Source organism: Dreissena polymorpha, chromosome 2, assembly GCF_020536995.1.
Source record: "Dreissena polymorpha isolate Duluth1 chromosome 2, UMN_Dpol_1.0, whole genome shotgun sequence".
Classification (NCBI taxonomy): Eukaryota; Metazoa; Mollusca; class Bivalvia; order Myida; family Dreissenidae; genus Dreissena; species Dreissena polymorpha.
In genome coordinates this window covers 21,151,101-21,179,068 of record NC_068356.1, presented here as the reverse complement: position 1 = coordinate 21,179,068, position 27,968 = coordinate 21,151,101, and the positions used below count along the sequence as shown (strand labels likewise).

The window sequence follows — 27,968 nt, the reverse complement described above, 5'->3', positions numbered from 1 at the left end:
TTCCAAACGTTACGAGATATTCATGCGTATACACATTTTACTTTGAGTGGTATTTCATACACAATCTGTATGACTTTAAACAACATATAAACGTCATGTTTGAATTATGGGTGTATGTAGTGTTTTTTTTCTTTTATAATATGTTATGATAATGGCTCACCCCACAATTATATTTTGGGTAAACATCGGTTAAGCAAGACCATGAGTGATTGTTGTTTTATTCTGTATTAACTGAAAGATGTTATTGTTTGCTAATCAATTCATTTAAGCTTGAATTAAAATATATCCAGATATATTGTGTACCTTTTTGTTAAAGTTGCAATTCCCGAATGTTGACGGTGTGGATTTGTTTTTGTTACCGTGTCTTTTCTTTTATTATCAACAATATCTAACGATTGTCTTTAATGTTAGCACTGAATACGAACCACAAGGGGTTGGTTATTATAATTACAGATTGTAATGCTGGATGTCAACAACGGTGCTGACGTTGGAGACTAAGCCATCATGGATCCTCAGAGGCAGTTCATTCCCTTCTGGGCGCTGATCTGGCTGGCTGTAGCTTTTGTGGCCGGCAATAGTAAGCACACACAACATTTTTAGTGTAAATTTCAAATATGTGGAATTATGTACAGTTATTGCAAAGTCGACCAATAAGCGTCTTTATATGTAATTAACCTAAACCGAAACTGCAGAAAATGAATATTCAACCACCAAACGTCACACCAATTGATATACTAGAGAAGATGAAGAGCATGTTTGCTTCTTTTTTTTCGAAATGTTACAGCACCCCTGTAGTTCTTTTTTATTAAGGGCATGCATATTATGTACATGATATACTTCTCACAAAATCAAAGCATACGTCATTTGTACTATAACGGCTGATATAGTAAGACTGAAAATCAAGAAATATTGTCAGGAGAGAAATTATATGTCTTACCGCGCGTTTGATGTCATTGACCTCGCCCCATAACAGCATTGTACAATGTATCAACCAGGTAAAAATTCATCGATTATCAAGATAATAAATCTTCACCTGCCTGCTTGTGCCAACCGAAATACTGAATTATCAGATGAAAGACGGATCAGGTGGTGCGAGTCACGCCATATCGCAGCAGTGTAAACGATCTCTATATCCGATCGAGGGAACGCAATGTGATCTGGCACAATTGAATAAGCAGAGATGAAGTGCTTTACGTGTAACTGCAAGTGCGTGTTCAAATAAATCGGATAAATTTGACTCGCTAATACTAACCTAAAACTGCATAAAACGTCTTCATATGTAAACAAACGTCTTCATATGTAAACATGGATTCTAACCTAATTATTAGTAGTACATGTACATATGCCAATACATGTTACATTTTGTCTGTTTAAACAATGTTCAGACAAAACTCCTTTATTTGATCGAAAAAATATACGTTTCATGATAATTGGTGTTTATTAGTTTTCATTTTTTATCGGTGCAGTCTTAGAGCCAAGTGATAACTGTTTTATTAACTTTCAACAAAAACCTCAACTCCGTTCTTGCTGTAGAGTGAGGCCCTCGAGCAGAGCGTTCTTCACTAAATTGAACTTAATGCCTAATAGCCAATGCTGTAACACAGCAGAAACGTTTATCTTTAAAATTGAATTCTGAACAGATCTGATCCAGTGTGGTAAACAATGTGAAGTCTGATGAGTACATCAGAAGATCAATATTGTAGCAGCATTGTCAATAAACTTTACAAAATGTTCAACGCGCACTATGCAAACATATTAAACTTTCTATTATAATAAGCGCAATCGTTTCATGACATGCATAAATGTAAATGTCATATCACTATTTATATATATATATATATATATATATATATATATATATATATATATATATACATATATATTATATATATATATATATATATATATATATATATATATATATATATATATATATATATATATATATATATATATATATATATATAAGTACTCCGTTTTAAAATATAGCAGCATAATACTTAAGACATAATATGTGTGTATCAAAGTGTGTGGCGACATTCCAACGCGGTCCGATGTTGCATATTAACTCTTTCAGTGCTGGAACCGAATTTTGAAGGCCTTTGCAAACAATTTGGATTCAGATGAGACGCCACAGAACGTGGCGTCTCATCAGGATCAAAACTGTTTGCTATTCTTATAGTATTCTTTGAAAAAAATCATAGAAAATGCTTATTTTAGAAATTCAGCAGACGACATTTTAGCAGACGACAAATTTTCCAGCTTGCAAAGGATTAATAAAATAATTCGTGTACACACTCGTATTTTGATAGCGGACATCTGATCGTGGGTAATTAGACAGCAAATTATCAAAATATTGTTTTCGATTGTCACACGCTCTTCTTACCTGAGGATGTATGTTTAACTGTTTGTCTAAACTCTGAGCATCTTGATACAAAGTACATTCACCCGTGCGTTTAAATGACGTACCCTAAACATAATGAATAATAATACGTTACTCTCGATCAATCATATTTCATATTTCGATATAGCGAATGGCGTCATATTAATTGCGGATAATCAAACCAACGTCAAATGTGACGTCATTTTAATCGATACTTTTGTAAATATATGTGCCCACCACTTGAAACAAAACACTTAAAATATAAAAAAGTAATTGTATTAAATATGATGTATTTGTTCAATTCATTATTCGGGAATTGTACGTTAACGAGTCTAATTTAGTTCGTTAAATATTAAAAATATTAGGCATCACAAAAAATTGCATAATAACCGATTGTTCATTTTATTCTTTTTCTGTCGCAGGGACAAAATTAGCACAAAACAAGGTTGTGATTAACATTTTAAAGATGCTGGAGTATTCAGAAAAGCGATTTGAATATTTTTAAGTAACTGAATAGCTGAATTTGCGCTTGATTGCGTGTTCAATTAATAATTTTTGTTTTTTAATACATATGTCTACGTTTTGAAAAAAAATACAAGTAAACACTTTGAAGTGGATTAAAAGATGGGTTAAAGACTAGCAATACCTTTTAATAGCGTAGAAGTGATTCATAAACAAAATAAACGATACATGTATTACATTATGAAGGAGAAATTATTATTGTATTTTAACATGTCTTAAGCAACTGATATTATTTTGACTGGATAAAAGTTTCTGCAAAAAATATAATCACGCCTTAACTGTAATATTCCAAAACAAAAAGCTTTTTCTGCCTGTTTACATCACGCCGGGTATGCGGATACTTTGATAACAGATGGCACTTCGATACCAGATAACAACAAAAGCCACGCGCGAGAGTTGAGTTCTTCAGCTTTTTTGCATTATGTTCTGTTCATTTGGTTTTCTGACACGTTACATTGTTTGGTCGATTAATGGTATAGTACTTCGTATTGCGGAGCAGAAATTCGTGAAAAAAAAAACAGTGGATTATAAAAAAGAGATAAAATTTCATCGATAATCATCATGAATTCGATGATCAGTACGTATTTCATCCAAATAAAAATACTTGGAAATAAATCAAGAACGTGCCAACTAATCGAAATAAAAGATCAACATGTCCATTAATATTACAACATGTTAAATTTTAGTTAACTAACGTATTTGAGGAAATTCAAATGTTTTCCGAGTCGGATGCCAAATTTTCATGGACACTTCTTTTACCGATCATCTGAAAAACAATGGCACTTCGATTCCAGATAACTCGACACTTTTTACCAGATATAACACACTCAATTTAGTGAATCAGAAATGCAGAATTCGCGGTTGAATACTGTTAAAGTAAGCAGGCAATAAATAAAAATGTATGTACTGACGTAAATTAAACACAAATTACCGAAACATGTTCATATCCCTTTGGAATATGATAATAAAAGGGAAAGGGAAGTGTAAAGGGAAGTGCTTCATATAAGTAGAGCTCAATATAAAGGGAGTTTTCCAATCTCTTTTAAATTTTGTGGTTACGCATAAGTATCGTCTTCATAATGCGATTCTAATGAGCACCAATGACAAAGGATTTTATGAGGTGTATTTGCCGCTTTGAGACCCCGTGCTCCCCTTATCTACAGTCCTGCTATAAGTTAAATTGAACACTGTCGTGTTGTTCCACATGATCCGTTGTATTTTCAATTCTCTTAATCTCAATTTACCACGTAAAAACAAGTTGATTACTTAGACAATGATTTTCGGTCGTCACTTGAAATATATTACTTCAGAAATAAGCATTCGAATCTTACTTAAAATTTGCACTTATAATATTAATTATATAAATTAATAGTAATAATACTTTTGAAAACGAACAACACCATTGGTTATATTTTACATGTGTATGTCATTTCGTTATGCATAGATTCCCAATGTGTCGGGCTTGACAATGCAAATTGATTCGTACTTCAAAATTTTTGGTAAGAATAGCCATAATATACATAAATGCATTTCAGGTAGAAGATAAAACTCGGTTATCCAATTTGTTGAAAGTCTCTGTTATCCGAAGTGCCCTATATCGGGAATCAAAGTATCCGCAACTTCATGAATACCACCTATTAAAACATGCTCTATATTCGTTTATATTCCATTGAATACCATCACAATTTCAGTATTTGAAGCACGGTGATTACTCTACATGCTGGAATATCAAACAATTTCTTGCAATATTTCTAAGTAGTTTTATTTTGATGAAATGTTTACTGTTCATCCAGTTTATGCTGTTTTCCGACCGAATTTTCTATTTTTTTGGGGAAAAATATACCATTTGTCCGTGATTTTTGTCTTTGCAATACAAAGGATACACCATTTATAAACTCGACCATGCGCCTTGTCTTAAAAACTAATCTGTGTGATATAACTTTGCAAAAAACTGACGAACTTACCTCTCGCGCGTGGCTTTTGTTGTTATCTGGCATCGAAGTGCCATTTGTTATCAAAGTATCCGCATACCCAGCGTGTACATGTTGGCCTGACTTCAGCTTTGCTTGAACCCGCGTTAAATCGGTTGAATGATATCAAATGCTAGTATCTTTAACCAGTATATGTTATGTCTATCAGCAACTTACCTGTACATTTAACAAAACAATTAGAGGTTTAACGAGGCGCCATCCAGAAAGCGCAACAGATTTTAGATCAAATCCATCCAATGCATTCGCTGAACGCCTATCACGAAACCAATAAATTCTGGTTGCGGCGAACTTAGATTTCGTTGAATGAGGTACACAGCTTCTGCAAAATAATATAGTTTATTGTTTTCCAAAAATACAATATTAGAGCAAAAAAGTAATCCACAGATTTATGTGGCGAAATAAATTGTCCGTGTTTCTTATGGATCTTATCTAAAACATAACAAACACAGACAAATTGAGACAATCCCAAAGCTTCTAGTATTCACTATAAAAAATACTGTTTGATTAGTGGTATACAGTATGTTTATGCTAAATGTGTGTCAAACTTTGTTGATTACATCTGTGATCAATGTAATGCGTAAGAATGAATACAAAGTTCAGTAGCAAAATAAAACTGATGTTGGCAAATCATTACAAAAACATGTTAGTATACTGTGTAAACTGCATGTGAGTAAAATCTTATACGAATGAGAGTACTCGACCAAGGCACGGCTGTTGTTATTTTTGTTTCCTTTATTTGTTAATCATGCATACCGATTTCATTTTGCATCAAATGTAATTCATGCTAAATAATATTATTTTAAATGCAGAACAAAACTTCTTACGTTTATAGATTACATATGGTACATAATCATACGAATGTCGAAACAGTTAGGAACGCTGCAAATATTATAAGGCCTCTTCAACATTGTCTGAAATTTTACAAAGACATTATATAAACAGAATCGAGGAGAAACAGAATGTGTTTGTGATTTGAGAAAATCATAAAATATTCACGATGTTTAAAGGTCGGAAAGGTTTTTTTCTAATTATAGAGAGTGAAACAACTCTCGAAATAGAAACTCTTGAGGTTGCGATGCAATGTCTGTGAACGAAACATTTTTAAGGAAATCTTTTTCAATGACAAAACGAAATAGTAAAAAAAGGATGCGGAATAATGTACTTGATTGTAAAACACTATGTTTACGTTCACATTGCAATGATGTTTTCGTGTCAAATATGCTGTAAACATGCGAATCTTTCCAGTCAAAAGTATAATATGCAAAAATAAACTTATAACAAACGTTCTTGTGGGAATTTCACGAACCCGATGCGTGATACTGATCAATTAAAAAAGTTGTAAAACACTGTATATAAATCGGAACCATGCCTGCATCATTCCCTAACTTTCCGGAAATCTCTGCGCTAATGTTAAAGACGCGCCAAATCGATGCAGTTATCTGTATAACCGCCGACTTCCACTTTTCCTACAGCAATTTGGATGTCATGTGAGTCATTTAAACCGAAGAAACATCGTGTATTCGCGTAAATAAAATAACAAAAACATGTACAGCCTAAAAGTAGGTGTGTATATGTTTATATATACTTTTATACCGGTACATGTAATCCTCGAGCCTTGTTGTTGTTTGGTCCAGATCTTACGACCAAATAGCGTTCAATAAAAATGGTTAAAAAGGGAACGCTAATAGACATATGCTCTAGTTATAACCCTTTTCTTTCATATATTTTATTGCAATTTACATATCAATGTGAAAAACGTCACAGCCAGACTATATTTTTATATTTCCCATATACACGAATGCAATAGAACCATATCGGATCTAGTAACCAGAATGAATTCCATTGGCAAATACAGCATTCAATCTTAGCCATTCTTTTCCATTATGCAAATCTGTAAGATGATCTATCGCGAGGTTGGTAAGAAAATGCCATAAATTCAGCAAAGTGAGTGAATTACGGCTTGGATATAATATGATATGAGAATCAAAGCTATGACAAATAATGGAGTAATTGCTTCCAAAACAAAAATGGCATTACTCTGATATTTATACCCTAGAATAGTGTAGTATTAGATAAAGGACTCTAGTTTTATTTTCACAAGAATTAAAACTTTAAATTCAATATATCCCAACATTTTGACCCCGTTTCAAGCCTTAGGCGCTAATCAAATAAGGTTAGGTGAGCGAGTACAAAGTGGCGATTTTACTGTTACAAGAAATCAATAAGCTAATGTTCTTTACGGTGTTAGATGTTTTAAGATGTTTTTTTTTACATATTTTGGTCTGACTGTCGTCTTTTCCATGGTTACCATGCACACGTTTAATTCCGAAAACCATAATCTTGCATATCGATATAAAATGGTTAGATATAATTTTGCATCGGTATATTAATATTAATATATACATAACGGCACAAGTTTACGTTTTGTGGATTAACTTTGTTCTATAGTTAAATACTAATTAAGGCTCAGACATGCATTCTCACGCAAGTTTAAAACGATTTTACACTTAATCACGCACAATTTTGCGAATACCACGACTTGAAAACATGTACATTGTTAAATGTAATGTATAATTAATAAACTTAAATAATGTATCTAGAAATATTTATTCTTATAATACTTTTTGATTGCTAATAATATTTTAGTACGATAATCGTTTTCAATAATTCGTATTAATTGATTATAAAATACATATAGCTTATGTCGTTTCTTTTCCTTCATTACTGCAAAGTATTCATTTTGCATAGATACTTAATATGTTAACATATGCAGATTAAAGTAAAACTGTAATATACTTCAATTATGATCACCTAAATTACCGCAACCCAGCGCAATTAAAATTAATATATTGGTCTTTGATTCGGAAATTACCAGATTGCGTCTACCGTACTCCATCGGATTTCCCCGTGTAACATGCGGTGAAGGAAGTCATATAACGATCTTTATGACATGCTCATACATTTTATCGTATTATGTTTTCAAGCCGGATAGTAAAGCTCAAGCTTATTTTGGCAAATCGGAGAGTTACCTATACAGATGGCAAATACAGTGGAGAGTTACCTATACAGATGGCAAATACAGTGCAATTTACCACGTATTCACGGTATTTTTAAGTTAGTGAAATATTCCGAAATATACGCAAAGGATTAAATTTGCACAATCAACTACGCCACCAACAACAAACACAACTACACACAGCGGTAGCAACAGCCCTTCAATATATTTTAGTGTCGTATTTATGTCGGTATTTAAAAAGCAAATGTCTGATATTTAATCAACCGAGTAATATATCGTTGAGTATAACAAAAAAATAACCATAGCGTGTTAACTATAAAAACACACTTAAAATTGTCTGTTAAAAGTATCGTTTTTTTACGACGCATGTATAAGCACAAGTATCAATCGCTCACAGCTCACATATAACCGTTAATTACAAAAATATTGGTCAGCACTAGACTCTTTTCTACATAGTCCTTTCAACCGAGTGATAGTGATGCTTTACAAGGTTTTGATTGCAAACGATATATACAAAATAATGGCTTAAACAATAGATGTTGATTGATGTTCGCATTCATAAACTTCCGTTTAAAATGCGCAACACATATCAAAATAGAACTTAAAATCAACTGAATGCATGTGTATTAGTATTCCCCTTCGAGGCTTTTATGCCCATATTATGATTTCAGCAAATGTTTGTTCATGGAAATATACAGACTGAAGATTTAATGGTGTAACATTATATATGTTCGATTAATTTAGAATGTATTGATTTGGTTCTTACTTTGAGAACTTCCCATGAAACTTTCACATAGTTTACTTAATTGTAGCCCTATTCCAACCGCAACGCCATTTGCATGGATATTTCAGAAGGCTATGACGTCCGATTTCCGACGGAGTTCTCCGCGGAAGGCGTTTTAATCAAGAACCTGCTGGCGGGGTATGATAAAAGAGGCGGGAAGTACGCGCGCCCCGTGGCGAACCACAGTCATGCCGTGCCCGTGAAGCTCATGCTTCAGCTCATACAGATTGTGGACCTGGACGAGAAGAACCAAGTCCTGAAGTTGAACTTGTGGACAAATTATGTAGGTCTTTTATTGTTTCGTTTTAGATTGTTTAACATATAAAGTGTATTTAAACGGTCTTCATAAGGATATACAAGTGCTAGTATTTGTCGGTAAATTATAAAGAGATTATTTTAGTAAATAAAGGTATTTATATACAACAAAACAACATTTTCCTTGAAACCCACTTATAAAAAATAAAAAGATGACAATCGTCGAAGAGTGCATTAACAGAACAGATTTCTACTTAAAAAGCGTTCGGAACATTTTAATGTTCGTGTTAGTACCACTTCAAAACAACAAATCTAGAGCCCATCACTTATCAATTGGTGATTAATAGTTTTCCGATCATGTGATCAATAATAGAATACACGTGTTATCATTTGTAACTTTTTAACGAATACTCACAAATGGAAGGATTATGTCTTTATCGTTTATTTTTAATTTACCTCAATCACTACATTGATATACAAATGCGTTATTTTTACGTTTGAATATTACTAATAACTGGTGCATATTCAAGCGTACTCGATTTAAACCATTTATGCCTAGCGTCTCGAAAAAAAGGCATTGCCAAACAGCGGAGACCCAGGGTCTGCGCTGTTTGCTTAAATGATTTTCTGTAAGAAATACTCTAAATATAGAAATAAATATACCAAACATCCTTAATTTTGGAAATAAATTGATCCAATTTAGAAGGATGAGTGAGTCGACTAGGCATAAATGGGTTAAACATTGTAACAAAAACGAAAGATGGTACGCTGTACACGGATTTTGTAGGAATAAATTTGGGCTTATTATTATCGGTAAGTGCACATTATTTCCCTTTGGATCCGTTGAATTACTAGACATAAAGCTGAATTCGTCATACAACGGGTGCTACTTTATAACGGCTCTGTTATAACAGAATTGCATTTAATAGATTGCATTTATGTTTAAAACTTAAAACTTAAAACAGTTGTTCAAATAACACAAATAATACATTTTTTCATGGAATGAACCGAAAAATAGAAACTTTCGTTCAAAACTCAATTTTAGTACATTGTGATAGGTGCTTTCTGATATTCCCGATATTCACTGGTTAACTGCAGAGATGGGAAATGCACTTTCAGTGTAATTCTACATTTTGTTAATAGATAAGCCTGCATCTGGGGATGAGCTCGAGGTCGCAAAGAAGAACTTAATTCTTTTACAAATGTTTGGCCATTTTTCACAGAAGATAATAAAACTGTCGGTTTTACTCGACAGGATCTCTACTTTATTGATAGGCTGTCCGCCTTATCGATGAACGACTGCCCGGAAAAGGAAAAATTAAAATGGCCAGACATCATAAATGCTGGAAGACCTATAATGTACACTGGGTCAATTGGGAAAATAGAAAAAAAGGACAGAAAGTTTTTACATACAACTTGAACAATTCCATTTCTTCGTTATATATACAAAACTGACAATAGATAAGAAATAAGCACGTGCACAGGAATGCGAAAGTGACCAAACTAGTACATAATAAGGTGTAAAAAAACTTAGGCCATTATATTACTTCATGTTTGCATTCGCTACGTCAGTTTTCATTTTAAAAGCATTTTTACAATATATCGAGAGTTTGATTAGGACTTAAATGTTAGTATTTGGTAACACAAGTATAAATGTATTCATACTATGCCGGTTATAATAGTATTTGTCAATAAACACTTTTCTAATATTGATATAAAGAGGACATACAATTACAAATGATACTCGTCTTCGATTCTATTTATGTTTTCGTTCTTATGAGTATATATGTTTTCCAGATTAAATGTTTAAAATATTGGACGAAAGTCTTAATTTTGATATGTATTTTCTAAATTAAAGTTTTTGGATTATGTTAAGGTAATCGGATATTTCAAATCGATGTTTCAATTCTTTGTATAAAGTTTACAAACTTTTATATTTAAATCATTTCGCCACAACGATATTTTCATATAAATAATTCTAGTTTTAAATATAGGAATAACTACATTTGAAATTACTGATTCTGGAAACATCCAGACATCTACAAAACCAGTATATGAAGTAAGTCCCGTACTTTGGTCATCCGATTGTAACATCGTATTGTAGTTTTAGCACCGTTTCTGGTATAACATAGTGTATTATAATATACACATATTTTACTCAGTTTTCATGCAGTAAGGATCAATATAAATTGACACAGAATAAGTTTCACTTTTGCATGATCTATTTCGCCTAAATAGGCCTTTTTCTAACAAACTTTGAAAAAGCCTATATAGGCGAACTATATCAGGAAAGAGTGAAACTTATTCTGTGTACAATTGGTCTGTTTGACAGTATACAATTATATTAAATATTTTACAATTCGTACATAGCGAATAACTTAACATATACTATAACACACGTTTCGTTCGCAACGGCTGTAATTCATAATTTCGTTTGCAAATAAGTTATGTTTGTACGAAACATAAATCACTGAATCCCGGATCTGCCATGATGCGTTTGTCAAAACATGAAACAGGGTGAAATAAAAGGACAGATTACTTGAAAAAAAATATTATTGAGTAGCTGTACAATTATAATTGAGTAAAGGTATTAAAACGTTAGGTAAATATTTATATAATAATGATAATAGTATTATTACTTATGCTTGCATATGCATTATGTTATTCAATCATATGTGTGCGTTTATTGATCAAAATGCGGTATTTTAATATAACTGTTTTATGGGGAATAACGGATAGGATTTCTGAGTACGTTAAAGGATAATCTAGAATTTTTTCGATTTTAGTTGAATAATGCATTTTTCAAGAAAAAATTCATCGGATCAAATTATTGATAATCAATAACCAATCTCAGTATAAAGTTGACATATGTATGGGTCATTATTTTTAATGACGTGCGATAGGATGAAGATTATAATGTTTAAAAACAAGCCAATATTTAGTTAAATACTATAAATGAAATAATGTTTCGGCCATATTTGCCTTTGTCAGGTTTGGTATAATAAACAGGAACTGACGTCGACGACATCAGACATCAAAGTGTTAGATTGAAAATTCATTTAATGTTCACGTCGTCCTTAACCCATTTATGCCTAGTGTCCTGAAAAAATTACTTTGCAAACAGCGTAGACCCAGATGAGACGCCGCATGATGCGGCGTCTCATCAGGGTCTGCGCTGTTTGCTTAAAGTAATTTCTGTAAGAAATATTCTAAATATAGAAATAAATATACTAGACATCCCTAATTTTGGAAATAAATTGATCCAATTCAGAAGGATGGGAGAGTCCACTAGGTATAAATTGGTTAAAAACACACCTTTCAGTACTGGATTGACGAATTTCTTCGCTGGAACCCGGATGACTATGAAGGAGTTACTGAAATCCGAATCCCTTCTGATTTGATATGGACCCCAGATATAAAGCTTTATAATTAGTAAGTATCGTGCTTTTTTTAATGTGATTTCAATTTTGTCACATCATTGTTTTATACGTGTTGACATAACACCATATCAGATTCATAGAATAATTGTTAAATATGTGTGTGTAGCTTGTGTTATTTCTTACAACGTTTCAACAGCCGTTGAAGTGATTACTTTTTGTGACAGCATATCAACGTAGTTGCACTTTTTCCTCCCTGTTTCTCCCTATCAATGTGTTTGCACGTTTCCAGTTTCCTTTTATTTCAGCATGTCCGCTGCAGCGTGTATGTTTTCTTTGTTAAACGTTGTTAGCGTGTGCATCATACATGTAAGATGTTTGTGTCTGTGTACATGCTTATGCTCGTTTACACGTTGGTATCATTTGTGTATTTCTCGGTGTTTGTACATTCTTTTAGTTGAAGATGGGCATTGTTCAGTATTTTTGCGTAACAAAAAAATTAAACTGAATACAATCGATGCATTTGAACTTAAATATGTCCATTTGCTATATGTATGATAAAAATTGGTCTGAAGTATCATTAAACGTCTTTGTTTTTGTCAAATAAAACCTAGATTGTCTAACTGTTTCATATAATGCGTGTTTGATATTGGTATACACAAGTTCTTTTTCGGATTTTAAAGTATACTTACACGCTAATGATTGGTTGATTGTCAACCTGTGTATGTTTTGTGTCCTCCTCTGTACAAGCGTCTATTTGTGTCACAAAACTAATGTTGTGTTCCGATATGTAAGTTGTTTCAGAAACGCATAGGGCTGCAACTATTGTTAATCTTTCCTTCCACTAACAATGCCATTGGCAACCGTTTGGCTTTGCAAATTCGGGAATATTTTCCGCAACATTTATTAATTCAAATCAGAAAAAAACACATCTTATCATAAAATAATTACCAATATCATTCACTGAACTTTAATATTTATGAGCACCATTCCTGAAAACGTTCACTGTACCTTTTCAGTGCTGACACGAGGAAAGATGAACGTAGAGACGCCCTATCTGTTTTAAATTATGACGGCAATATTTCATGGAGCCCACAAGGCATTTACATGAGCACCTGTGAAATTGATATAATGACATTTCCTTTCGATAAACAGTCGTGTTCACTAAAATTTGGTTCGTGGACGTACGACGGAACTAAATTAAATCTTACAATTGAAGGCGACGATGAAATGAAGTCTGACGATTATTTTGTTCCAAATAAGGCTTGGAGTTTAATCAGTGCACCTGCAGTTCGAAATGTTCTAACGTATGCGTGTTGCCCAGTGCCGTATATAGACATTACGTACACTGTCACCTTCCGAAGAACAGCTACTTTTTACATGTACATTTTGATATTGCCATGCGTTCTTTTGACAACGTTGACGCTCGTGTTGTTTTGGATACCACCGGAGTCGCCCACGAAAATGGCACTGGGTAAGAGTTTGAATATTTCTGGCTGATTTTGCAAACTTGTGGTTAACACTGTTACAATAAGGGTGTAGTAATTTCCGGTCTAATTCAAAGCCGATAGCAATTATACAAAATTTCCTTAAATGTGAAAATAAGCTTTCTTTCAGTTATAAAAACAAAGTCATACTAGTTTAAATATCATGCTAAGCTAATTATACATCACGTTTGTACATTAATTTTATCTGAAAATAAGTATTTATGAGAGGCTTTTGGTTCAAAATAGAGTATGATGCATGTACAATGTTGGATATATAACTGCTACTGATTTTTTGACGAATATTTTAATAACATAGTTAATATCATGTCGAATGAACGCGTTATACTTTTTAAATGTAAAGCATATACATAACCCAAATAAACTGTCTATTTCAGGTATGAGTATTTTTATGGCGTTCTTCGTGCTTCTTCTTCTATTCGAGAAAAAAATGCCGCCTGCATCCGCTAATGTACCAATCCTAGGTAGATGTTTGCTATTTGTTTCACATGTGATTAATAATTATGAGTATTATGTTCTATGCTTCCAGCGTAGCTCCAGACTAGCCTTACCACCCAGTTTGTTAAGGAGTCATTCTTAGCGTCATATAGTCAAGCTTTCTTGTGATAGAAATTAGCGGACATTATGACTCCTTATCAGAATTAATGGATGCACACGCATATCTGGAGCGTCACTATTCGGATATGCCCTTAACCGAATCGTGCGGCGTCTCATCTGGGTCTACGCTGTTTGCCAAGGCCCTCTTTTCTAGACGCTAGGCATAAATGGGTTAAGCGCAATTTCGCACGACGCTGACCATAATCTATTGCAGTACATAATAAAATGTGTACTTCACTGCCAACTGCAAACCTTTTCAGAATATAAACTACATGAATAGTATTGTTGTTCTTAAAGGGACTGTCCAACAGATTTTGGCATGTATTAAATCTTGTCATTAACTGCTTTAAATGCTTTATATTGATAAATTCAAACACTTGAACTAAAAATCTCCAGTAAAAAATAAGAATACAATTTAAAAAAAGAAGAAAAAACGTTAATCTCCACATGGCTCGAACCACTGACCCCTAGAGTCATGGAGTTTTGGAGTAAACTGTCTTTCGACTTTACCACTCGACCATCCACGCTCACGTCAAATGCGGCGGTATTTTTTAGCTATATAAGCAATCCTCGTAGTTCGCCAAAATATCGATTCGCGTCGAGCGACGTTTTTGACTGTTGGACAGTCCCTTTAAACTTTAAAACCGAAATTGCTGACAGAACCTATTTTCAAATTTCTGTTGAAGTTCATAAAATAATGCACAACGCAGAATTGTCACGTTCCCCTGTTTTTAGGTACCTACTACTGTCTGAACATGATCCTGATCACGACATCGACATTCCTGAACGTGTTTGTGGTAAACCTATCATTTTATGGATCAAAAGCTCCAGTGCCAAAACTTCTAAAGAAGGTACAAAGTGCATTTGGTGTGTATTTGAACTACTTGATTTATATACTAACGCTCTCATCTTCATATCGACAAATAACATATTACCGTTGTACACAAGTACCTATATTTAATAGGAAAAAGATGCGTCATACAAAATACAAAATATACTTCATCTTTCAAGTTCACAAATGTGTTCTCACATTATATTATGTCTGAGTCAAAATTAACAACTTAATGTCGCTCGGATGAGAGATTATTACAAACAATTTGGGAAGACGTCATCGTGGTTGAATTCCTGAGGAGAACTTAACACTGGTTATTGATAAGGCTTTTCTCAGGGAAAACTGGGCTTTATGCATGTGCTTTATCACAGGCTATTCGTGGGCGACACTTCCGCCTGAAATCTACTTTTGTTTCGTTTTAAAGAAACTTCTTAAATCCGGAACATTACATAAAGAGGAAAGTGTCTTTTCGGTTTACAAAATCGGTGACAAAACTGTACGCATATGCATTTAACCCGCTATTCTCAGTCATCATTGTTATTATTATACTCAATGTCTTGGTCTTCATCATCATCATCAAAAACAACAGTAACAACAAGAACAACAAATCTTTATTCCTATAAGTATCATCATCAAAATAATCGCCATCTTCACAAATATTATCATTATCATGAGCATCAGAAGCTTCAAAATATTGACGCGCGTTTCTTTCGTGTCTATAAGGTGATGTTCCAGTACTTTGCAAGAGCCTTGGGCATGGATAATCTGGTAAGACCCTTCCTCGAGGCGGATAAGAAGCGTCTCATCCCTCCTGCGATTCCTGGCATCGGTCTTGCAAATGGTGGAAACGAGAAAGTCCAGAAGAACTGGAAAGAATCAACGGAGCTCCTATCAAACAGAAAGGAAGAAGTCGAATCAGATCCGCAGCTGGCTGAAATTGACTCAAAGCTTAGTGACGTGCGAGAATTTATAGGCAATTATTTCGAGCGCATGTTGGACAAGGACAAAAAAGAAAAAGTAGCAAGGGAATGGAAAGCGATTGCGCTTATATTCGACCGTATATTTTTCTGTATCTATTGGTTAACCATCATAACGTCGTTGACCGTGGTATTGTCGGTGATTTTTAACAGCACTTGATATTGACAGGGTTGGTTGTGTCGTTTGTCTACGTGTCACAAGGTTGATAAATTACTTGAAATTTGGTATAAAGCTGAATAAGTGAATCAATCATACAAACAGTTATAGAAATGTCAAACAAATGCTTGTTGACAGGAATGGGCACTCTAACCGTCTTTGAACTTTCTAATAAGAATCTTCTTTTTTCTGTGTGTTTTCTTCCTTGTTATAGAAATTTTCTAGTATTGTCGAAATGCTGTGCACAATGATGTATTTATGTTAATCTCTGTTCGTCTTTGTCTCTTGATTTTTGCTAAACTGTTGTGTGATTTATGTTGTTTTCACTCTCACTACTCTTTCTTCACCCCTTGTACAACGTTTTTAATGACCACTTTTACACTTTTTTAATAGTGACCTAGACCTTGAAGCGAGCATATACGATCTTATAACATTTCATCCAAACAGATCAAAAGTTAATGAATAAAAAAACAAGAAGTGCCAGAAAATAAGCGACAGAAGAATTATATTTATATGCATGTACTTCTCTGTAATATATCACTTCTTTTACGTAAACAAGAAATGTTAACGGTTCGGAAATCCCCCGCGACACGTACATACATTTTTGGTTATGCAACACATACGATTAAACGTGTCGGTATTGGCGTAAACTTGCTGTTAAGCATTTCATTGAACAAAAATAAATGTATTTTATGGTATCATGTAAATTAATCTCAGATAACATTCCTCGGACATATGCATATGTTGGTTTAAGGTTTCGATAACGAAATGTTTACACTGAAATCGTATGTACTTTAATCCATGATGCTCCACCAAAAGGACCTAATTATTGAGCACATCGGTAGTCAGAAATATATTGTCGCGGTCAATTTAACTATTTTACTATGTTTAATTATAAAAAATCTCAATTCTGCTTCCGTTTGATGATCGACATGAATAACCCCTTCGTAAGACACGTCTTCTGTATGTAAGTCTAATATAAAACTGATTTCTCGTCTCTTCTTTCGGTTAGATACTTGTTCTTACGTCCGTTGTTGTGGCCAAATACGTTACCAACAATCCGTGATTATCTCAAGTATACTAACGGTAATGCGTGACATTAAGCTATATGATGCAACTGACCCCGTAACCCCCATCCCCACCCCATTGTGCCATTGATTACTAATTCAGGTAACCGATTTTTTACATTAAAGGGACGTTTTCACGACTTGATCAATTGACAAAATTGGAAAAAAATGTTCCAGATTTGCAAATTGTCGCTGCAGTAATGTTTTGTAGAAAACAGTAATGCAATGATCTAAAATGTCCATAATGTGCATCTTTTGACGATTTAAAACCCTCAATTTTATAAAGCGTTACAATCGCGAAACGATTGTATAATTTGGAAAGTTATGTTGTAATCGTTATATTTTGTTACAAACGACGATTTTTTTATATTTGGCTTCATTTTTTTTAATATCTCAGCTGCGTGATCGAGTGGTATAAGCGCTAGACTTTCACTCAAACGGTCAGTGGTTAGAGCCCAGGTGTGGATACTTTTTCGTCTTTAATTTTATTTTTGTTACATAGTGGAACTCTGTAGTTCCGATGTTTTCATTAATCAATGTCAAGCATTTAATGACAAACTTCAAAACATGTCAAAATCTGTGAAAAGGTCCCGTAAAATTTAACCAGAAACAATATGATTATTACAAGCGTTTAAATATAATAGCGTTTATAAATTAACATTTGTGATATTTTCCATGTACATATAAACAATTTCTTCTATATAAATGACTAATTGTGCGTATACATAACATTTCAAATCCAACTAACATTATATTTTGTAACTTCATCATTTTGGCTATGATTAAGTCAACTTTAAAGAATATGACTAAACGTCAGTTACAGTGTACTAATTCCATTAAATAATAATCATTTATTTAATTTCAATGATACGTTGCCAGGGAATGAAATGAAATGTATAAAAATATGTGTTTTGTTTTTCCTTTCGAAACATTAAATAATTCAAATATTTTTATTGAAATTGCATTTGGCAAGTAGCATTTATATTGTTTTCTGTACAATGTTCGTGAATATTTTAAAAGAATTGAATTGAAAACAACAACAAAAGGCTTGCAAAAAAACAACCTCACTTCATATGCCTGTCGTGTAAGAATCTGAGGTTACATACAATATCATCGGCTTATATACGGAAAATAACGGCGAGTATACGAAGAACACCGAGTAATTTGTTCCCATGCTTTATATGGAAAGTGACTCGCACAAATAAGTATTGCTTATAAAGTTTTGAATAAGAAATTATAAGCTGCATTTTGCAAGAAATTTTTTTGTATATCCAAACATTATCAAGTTGATTAAATTAACGAAAAAGCTGATGAAATTAGACCATCAGTCATAAGGTATGCGAGCCAAACATTTTAAATGTAATTGGAAGTTTTAACAACTGTAATTAACTAGATACTTACAAAATAATTGGCTTAAAGTAAGCAGTTGCAACTAACTAAGCTACCATTAACATACATGTATATTATACACGTGTCTTTATAAGAATACAATAAAAAATAAATAATCTGGCCAGAATGTGTATGCAAAGTGAAATTCAGTTGTGGTTCGCAAAAAAAGGTTCCTTATACGCAAACATTAGCCATTAATACGTAAGAACTAGTCATCAAATGAATCTCATATTTAATATTAAAATATTATTCATTCCATATTTTAGAAAAAAAATCGTAATTACAGTCCCATTATCGTTCTTTTTTAAAACGTTAATGTTTTGCGATTAAAGTCAATTGAACGCGTGCATACTCCATTCGCACAAAGTTTATTAAAATTCATCTAATGCTTACCTGACAAACGAGATGCGTTTCAGTTATAAGTAAAAAGGTGTTATTTACGTTTTAAGACTTGACGATCCATTCGATTATTTATGATGACTGGGGCATGCACGTGTTACTTTGTTCACGTGTATGGTTAAAGATAGTGTGTATCAGTGATGCTTATACAAAACAAAGACTATTGAAATTGACATTTTGTGCTTGTGTCTTCTTGATACGTTTGTAAAATACATTTTTTTCGAGTATGACCATTTACCACTTGCCTCAAATGTATTCACAATTTTCACTATTTACAAAAGTCAATTCTATGCACGAAATGCCAAGTGATAGTTTATAAATATTACTTCATTTACACGTTGTTGATGTTTTGTACATTTTGATAGTGTGTATGCTTTTTACAATGTCAGTTTTTCTCTGGTCATGTGATAAGAAAATTTAGCTTGCCAACATTGATCTTAAACCTATTAATTATCAGTTTATACGAGACTCTTATAGTGTGTCCAGTTTCTTTATTCGTTTTTGTTCGTTTTATGCCCGACATAAATGACACAGAAAAGTAAGTTAGTGGGATATTCTTGTTTCTTTCCAACCATTTTCCAGTGCGTATTCATCATAATGATTCAATCTTTTCATGGATAACGGCCAGTGGCAGGTCAGTGTTTGCAAGCTAAATGCAGGCACGAGAATGGAGGTTGTCTGCACTAGTTTTCCACAACACTTTGTCCGATATGGACAGAAGGTTGCAGGGGTTGTTAGTGTCATCTGTAGTTGTACAATATGCCCCATTGTCTGTTGATATGTTATTTAGTAAAATGGGTTATTTACAACTTTTACGTAAAGAGCTCATTAAGAATAAAATTTAGTTTTCTAGCCATTTAATCTGAAATACAACATCAAACAATTACTCTTATGTTGCCTAGTCAAGTAAGTACGTTTAAAGTTTGAATCTTGTTTGTGCTAGAAACCTTAAAAAAGTGTGTCCACAAACAATTGCTGTAGTGTCCATATTTTTTTCAAATATAATTCCTCCTTTGTACTGTTCAAAACAATTACATAATTATAACATTTAATCAGGAAAATACTTATATCATTATATGTGTACTTAATTATTGTTTTCATATTCTGCAAATTCAGGCATGTTCTTTGGTATATTTATATAATAATGTACCTTTTCAATCAATGTGCACGTCTGTATATTATTAAATTTAATCATGAGTTACATAATATTTGGTATAATTCATAATAAACAGTTACTTAAATTCTCATTTAATAATGTTTTGTTGAATAAACAATACAGTGTGTATTTAACGCTAACTCTTAATGGCCCTCTAGCGGTGAAACTAGTTGGCATGTGACACAAGGTTTGCGCATGTGCTTCGTCCGTCCTTCATTCTATTCGCTAGTCCTATTGTACGTTCGGGTTCATGTTTGCTTTTTGTCGTCAGCATTGGTTTTGAAAATTCCTTAACACAACCGTTCTCTTTTATGTAATAATGTGTGGCATGAAAGATCGAGTACGTTATTTCAAAACTAATGACTGAGCACACACACTCTTAAACAGTATGCTTTATTGCGTACATAATTAAATGTATTATGCTTTCTTCCTACGTCCTAATTAGCTTTCCTTAATAAAAAAATACACTTTTATAAGAACATTACTACGCAAAAAAATAAATTCATAATTCTGCATAGAAAAAGCCGGACTTATTTGCAGATTATTTTTATGTAATATGTTAATGCTAAGGGCATCCAGTTTCACCCTGTGACAATCAAATGTTAAGGTGAGTTTGCATAGTCATTAGTATTAGACCTTTTACACTGTACGTCATGTTTTAGAAAAGCCCGTGTGTCAATGTTGTTAACTGTTAGAACACGTTTCACGTGTAAATATTTGTTTTAAGATCAATCCAAAATAAATACCCACAAACAATGAGTGGTTTTATTATTTCAAACCGGGCCAATGTTTAAGCAACTCAGACAAGAAGAAATGGTAAGGTTATCATAGAAACCGATTGTTATTCAAATGTCGAAAATCCTCGACCGATAATTTCGGTACACTTCAGAATTTGATGATTGGAGTTGCAGATGGGTTGACGTGAGTATCCAAGAGGTTTACACAGACAATTTGAATTGTTGAATCTATACAACTCTTGTTATTGACGGAAGAAATAAACCGTGTAAGAACGCGAATTGATACTCACAGCTAATTCGTATTTCCTAAACCTGTTCTTATCAAAATGTGGTATTCTTAGTTAGTATTGTCTTTTTGTCCGCGCACGAGAGAGTTTATAACGATATATCTTTATATCGTTGTTATTGTAATCGCATTTGATAGTTTTTACGAAATTATTTCTTATGTTTAATAACTATGATTACTACACGTTTTCAAATATTGAAATTCGACATATAAAACATAAAGCACACATCGTTCGACATGATACTTAAATATAATACTAATCCTATGGAAACAAAAACGTCGTTATTAGTGAATTCAGACAATATTATAATTTAAGACGAGTCGTGCGATAATTGGTATTACAATATGCGACCAGCGTAACCCTGTACTCTAGAAAGGCATGCAAGGTAACATTAGCGCACACCAGAGTGTACATATGAAGAGCTACACTGTTTGAATATGTCATAAGGCCCATTTTCGATTGACACGATGTATTTGTGAATGTCATTCAAAAGTAAACATCAATGTTCGTACCAAACATCTGAACAGCAAAGAATAAGCACATGCTAAATCAGACTCGTAATGCAAATAATAACTGTTCTATATTTCAAGATTATTCTGACCTGTATATTAAATTCAGTTCATTCTATCCAAGGCATTTGATTCAAAATATTTCTTAGCTTAACAAGTCCATCAGACATAAGAATACATGAACACATTTAAAAAAATACAATTAGGTGTCATTATCTTCACAACAATTAAAATGAAATGGCCATTAGATTATAAATACGTATTTAAGTGTTTGCGCTTGCACATTTTGTATGTGATAAGGGGAAGCAGTTTTTGTCTTATGTGCAAAATCTTCACACACAAAACATGTAATGTAGTAAATATAAAGTGTGTGTTTGTTTAGACTTTGCTGTCAAGGTTTACCAATATCAAGGGTGTCATTTGTTTTGCGGAAAGGAAAGTAAGAGAGAGAGATCTAGAAAGTAATACAGAATCTGGATGCGATCATAATTCAACGTGGTTGTTTTACGTGCTATGTGTATAGCACCGATACACGCGAGAGTTTTCTGGGTTTTCAACCAGTATATCTTTTGTTGGGTAGAAAACGCTTCAAACGTTTTTGAAAATTCAATTGCCCCAACCGGCAATAAATCTGAAGACATCTGAACTGGTAGTCAACTTTTTTGCCACTCCTCTACCGCGCTATCCTGAGGCCACCGCGCCAAAAATGTTGCATTTGACCTTTAAATCGAACCGCAAATAATGTCACGATTGTGTGTTTCACTAATTAAATGTTCTTAATAAATGTTTGTTATTTTCAGCGCTGACATTCGACTCCAAGAGCGCCGTGATGCCCTTGTGACAATAAAGTATGAGGGCAACATTACTTGGATCCCACAGGGTATTTTTATGGGTACCTGTAACATAGACGTGACAACCTTTCCTTTTGATAAGCAGAGTTGCTCATTAAAATTTGGTTCGTGGACGTACGACGGGAGCAAACTTGATTTAGATTTCCTCGGCGAGAAACACGAGATGCTCACCGAAGATTATTTTGTCCCGAACAAGGCTTGGGCAATCCTAGGAACTCCTGGCGTTCGGAACGTGTTAGCCTACGCATGTTGTCCTAATGTCAAATACCACGATCTTACTTACACTGTGGAATTCAGGCGGTCTGCGACGTCGTACATTTACATTCTTATTCTACCATGTGTTCTTCTCACGTCCCTCACTCTCGTCTTGTTTTGGATTCCACCAGAATCACCCACCAAAATGAGTCTTGGTAAGTGTAGACTAGTATTTAGTGTGTCGTCCTTGGTTGCTTCAAGCTGCATCATTTTAGGGCTCCTATAAAAGACGACCTTTGCGGCCTGTAAAATAAAATAAAATTAAATAACAGGCGTCTTATATTATCATATAGAATCACGCCATGAGCATATTTGAAGTTTTTGCATTTCAAAAAAATTGTTGTTTCCTGATAAATAACGATTATTTTCCAAGCATATTGGGCTGCATAAAAGCGGTAACAAATACACTTTAAGTTTATGCATATTCAGAGGTATCTTACAATTCATGTGTTAATAAATAAACATTGTAAACCGATACGCACACGATTACCAACGCATGTAGCGATGGATTTGTAATAGTTTATATTAAGCATATATTCTATCTGGGTTCGAGTTCTCATCTATATAAGTAAACCAATGCTAACACATTTAACATTAAGGCCACGTTTACATATTAATATACATGTATTTACAAACATGAAACTTTCATTAAGGAACGTGTGAGTGTTTTTCATATGACGTTTCTTTTATTATTATTATTGTTATTGTTTGTTTATGTTTTTATAGAAAAGTATGCCCGTCGTCATACAAAACATCAACCATTATGGAGTATACACCACGTTTGAAATGTTAAATGTATCATAAATTAAAAATTGAACGAATGATCTTTTCATACAAGCTTTCTAGTTTTGATAAATACTATTTGTGGATTTAATCCTTCGACATAAAATTTTTATATTAATTCATTTTATTATGCACAGAATGTGACGTTTTAAATTTCAGGTATGAACATTTTCATGGCCTTCTTTGTGTTGTTGTTGTTATTCGAAGCCAACATGCCGCCAGCCTCCGATGGTGTTCCTATACTCGGTAAGTGGGATACGAACGATATCAGGTTCAAGGTCAAAGCCAAATCTGTTTTCACAATGTCCTTGCTTTCATTAAATTGTTTTCTTGACTGTACATCGAACAATACAACATACTGAGCTTGAGCCTTTTTGTTATATACGTGTACGGTACGTACAATTCTCGTAACTTTAATTAAGACCATTATCTAATGAATTAATATCTACTAAAGGGCTCATCTAATTTCCTTTGACGCCTTTTAGTGTCCAATTCAAGAAGACTTCGCCGCATTAACTATGTGTATAACTCCTGATTGTCCGCTTATTTATTTTCAGGAACGTATTATTGTCTCAACATGGTGTTAATCACAGCATCGACATTCCTCAATGTTTTTGTGGTAAACCTTTCGTTCTATGGAGCACGATCGCCTGTTCCGAAAGTTCTGCGAAATGTAAGTTACGTATTGAGATAAATGATGCTAATAGACATGGCTTATAAACGTATCATAATATACTGTGATCATAAGATGCATAGCATGTAATTATTAATTGTAAAGAAATACGCATAATGTGTATATGTGCTCATATAAATCGACTAAATTAATATCGTTTCCTTTATTGTACCGGTTCAATTATAATAACTTAGCTGTACACACATTTTGTTTATAACGTCATACGAGTATACGTTTCAACTTGATACGAAACATACAAGTGTTATAAGTCTTGCGTTAAAATTGGGGTTAAAATATTGCAATAAATAGGGAATATTTCACGATAATGGTAACAGGATTACAATTGTTATACTGTTTTATGACAAGTTCTTGTGACTGTGTAAACGAGTTGGTTAGTGTGTATTGGATATGGTGTCCACCTACTGACGTTTAGGTCATGGGTTTCATTCCCATAATGGAGCTTTTTTATCTCTCCCATGTCAATGTCGAAATAGCGCAAATAGTAAGAATTTTACAGTTATTCTCTTTAAATCTTGTTGATTAACACTTCTTGAAATTCTGATGTTTATTTGTTTTTAAGAAGTATTGATAATCAAGTCATGTTGTGACATTTAGTATGTTATTTAGGAATGGCATATGATGTTGATTTACCGTATCTATAATACAATACGTGCACGCAAACATTTAATCTTTCAGTATATACTTAACGAATGACAAATGAACATCATGGGTGCGAAAAAAAAAGAAAAAAAATGTACAGAGTGCTTCCTAGTAACCGATCTATAAACCGGAATTCGTAGCTGATGCATAAGTCCCAAGTTTTTCCTTAAACATTGTACGTGCGACATCCGTCGTTGACCGGACTCTCTGAATGCCGCATACCGAACAGCTGTGGTGCTACATATGTTTGATTTAGTGCAGACAGTATTAATCTGCACGATATGGGCATTATGCAAATGAAGAGTTATCGAGAAAAAAAATCAGCATTCGCCACGGGGCGCGTGTTTACCAAATGTTACGATTTCATTTAGGTTTCTATTTCGAAATTATGTTTTTTATGCACATTCACAATGTAAACTATGTTTTGTTATACATAATATCTAAATAAAACGTTTAAGACACGTTTCACATACAGAGCTACACATACGAATGTAAACGTTTTCTTTTTGAGACCGAAAGGTGACGTCTTTTTGACTATGGAAGACGAACATATTTTTTTTTTAATGCATTTCTCTGGCTTGCACTTTGTTTGACTGTGTTTGATCATTATCAAATTGTAAACGTTTATGATACGTTTTATGATAAATTTGAAAGACTCACGTCATGAAACAGATTTGGTTGTGTCCCAGTATATCAATCCAATTATAGATACATATGTATGTTTTCTGTACTTGAAACACGTCCTTACTCAATATTTATTAACCTGATGTATTGAAGAACTAGTAAATGTCAATATTCATTTTGAAAATAAAATCCACCACCATTGAATATAAGTCGACAAATTATCTGAAATATTAAACATGTAAATTGACAATGCTTATTTTATTTTGTAAGCAATTATTGGGCGATATGCTTTAAGATGTCAATACTTTTGGACGACAGTTGGTATTTATTGAACATCAAGCCAGATGTTGATATAGTTGTCAAAACTATGTCGTCGGTCGGATATATTTACCACGCTTGTTGATATTGCAATATTTTATTTACATAATCCATTTACGAAAGGTTAATATAAATAAAAAGTTATGAAAATAAATGGTATAATAAATTCTTTTAACAAAAAATGAAATCTATTATAATCTTTCGCCCAAAACTGTGACATTCAAATCGTCTTGATAAACTATATCATTTTTTAATATTAATTTTCTCACCATTTTCTACATTTAAATACAATTTAACAGTCTGTTAAGTGTAAGAAACTTTAAATGCTAATTTTGGTTTTTGCAATTAATTAAGCCTTATAAAACTTAAAAAATACTTCAACATATATCATGTGTTCGTTTAAAACCATTATATACTTAAAATGCGAAGATTTTAAACATTCTAGTGACTGGCAATTACACTATTAATCTGATAAAATGGCAGCCTTGAAAGAAAATATGCAGAATGTGTTACCCTTTCGAAGACAATTTGGTTGAAGGCACTCATTGCCATTTTATGTCTATACTAACATTGACAACCTCTTTTAAAGAGAATCACAAGAACTCAGCATTGAACCTTTTGTTAAGGGACAGAGTTTGAACCAGATTTGTGTTCCTGTGGGTTGTATCGCACGATTTGTGTGATTGTATTCACCAGAATACAGTTATTTTGTATTCCATGTATTATTCACCTTATTAGACTTGAAACAAATCGGAAGTTTTCTTTGAAACAATTATTTTATTTACAATCGGCGCATGTATACAAAACCAACAACAAATAAAATATTTTGATATAACCTGCATTAAAAGATCGTCTTCGTAAACAGTTCAGAAAGTGTATTGGTGCGTGTTTTACACTAGAACATGTTTTCCAATGACGCTCAAAACATTATGGATATTCACGATACTTCAGACATGAAAGTTCTAAGCTTTACCGGCCTTTCATTACCGGAACGATTTTACAACGTGAGATTAAAAAATCCCTATCCAGTAGATATAATTGTATCGTTATACTTGTATCGAACTACTCAATCATGCTAATAATATTGTGTATAGGTATATAACAAATAGGGTATATGCGTTATCTTTGTTGGCGCTAGTATGAACATAAAAACTGATTTGTATAATGTATTGCAATGCTACATATTTCAATACATGATAAAATATTTGTTTCAAATTGTGATGTGTAAAGCTATACTCATTTAAGTTCAAGTTAGTGAAGTGTAACGCTATACTTACTATGTGCAAAAAATGATTCATTATTTCATTACCAGGTGATGTTCAGATTCTTTGCTCGAGCGATGCGAATGAACAATCTCGTAAAGCCGTTTCTAGACGCGGACAAAAAGCGGCTCATACCACCGGCTATTCCAGGCATGGGACTGGCAAATGGGGACAGTAAGAACCCTAGATACTGGAAAGGATCCTGTGAGCTTTTGGTCCGCCGAAAAGAGCAAATCGAATGTGACCCACATCTCTCGGAGATAGACGTGAAACTTGGCGAAATTCGCGAGTTTTTGACTTTTTATAAAGCACGAATGGACCAGAAAGATAACCAAGAGAAGGTGGCCAAAGAGTGGAAAGCATTAGGTCTGATATTTGACAGGTTATTCTTTTGTGTGTACTTGATTACAATTCTGTCATCGCTCTCTATCGTTCTGTTCTTTATATTCAATAGCACTTAACGCCTTGAAACCACCGATCGATGCAAGAGCGACGCAAAACAAGGTCTTTAATTTCGTTATCTGTTTTGCTGATGTAACAGTTTTTAAGTCCTGTAGGTTCTGAAATAGATTTTAATATATTTAAAAAGGTAAGCTCTGCAA

The 27,968-nt window shown here is 33.3% G+C and overlaps 1 protein-coding gene across 1 annotated transcript; it reads left to right on the top strand.

The window, feature by feature from the left end:
- Positions 1-504: 504 nt before the first annotated feature.
- Positions 505-27,968, top strand: LOC127869576 (neuronal acetylcholine receptor subunit alpha-10-like). Its single transcript, XM_052412230.1, has 7 exons — positions 505-577; positions 8,765-8,979; positions 12,274-12,383; positions 22,741-23,201; positions 23,989-24,075; positions 24,387-24,502; positions 27,417-27,968. The coding sequence occupies exons 1-7, from the start codon at positions 505-507 to the stop codon at positions 27,825-27,827; spliced, it is 1,473 nt and encodes a 490-aa protein (XP_052268190.1). The 3' UTR covers positions 27,828-27,968.

Coding starts and splice junctions, on each gene's coding strand:
- LOC127869576 (XM_052412230.1), top strand. CDS start 505: ATGGATCCTCAGAGGCAGTTCATTCCCTTCTGGGCGCTGATCTGGCTG. Junction 23,202..23,988: donor ACCCACCAAAATGAGTCTTG/GTAAGTGTAGAC, acceptor TTTAAATTTCAG/GTATGAACATTTTCATGGCC. Junction 24,503..27,416: donor TTCCGAAAGTTCTGCGAAAT/GTAAGTTACGTA, acceptor TTTCATTACCAG/GTGATGTTCAGATTCTTTGC.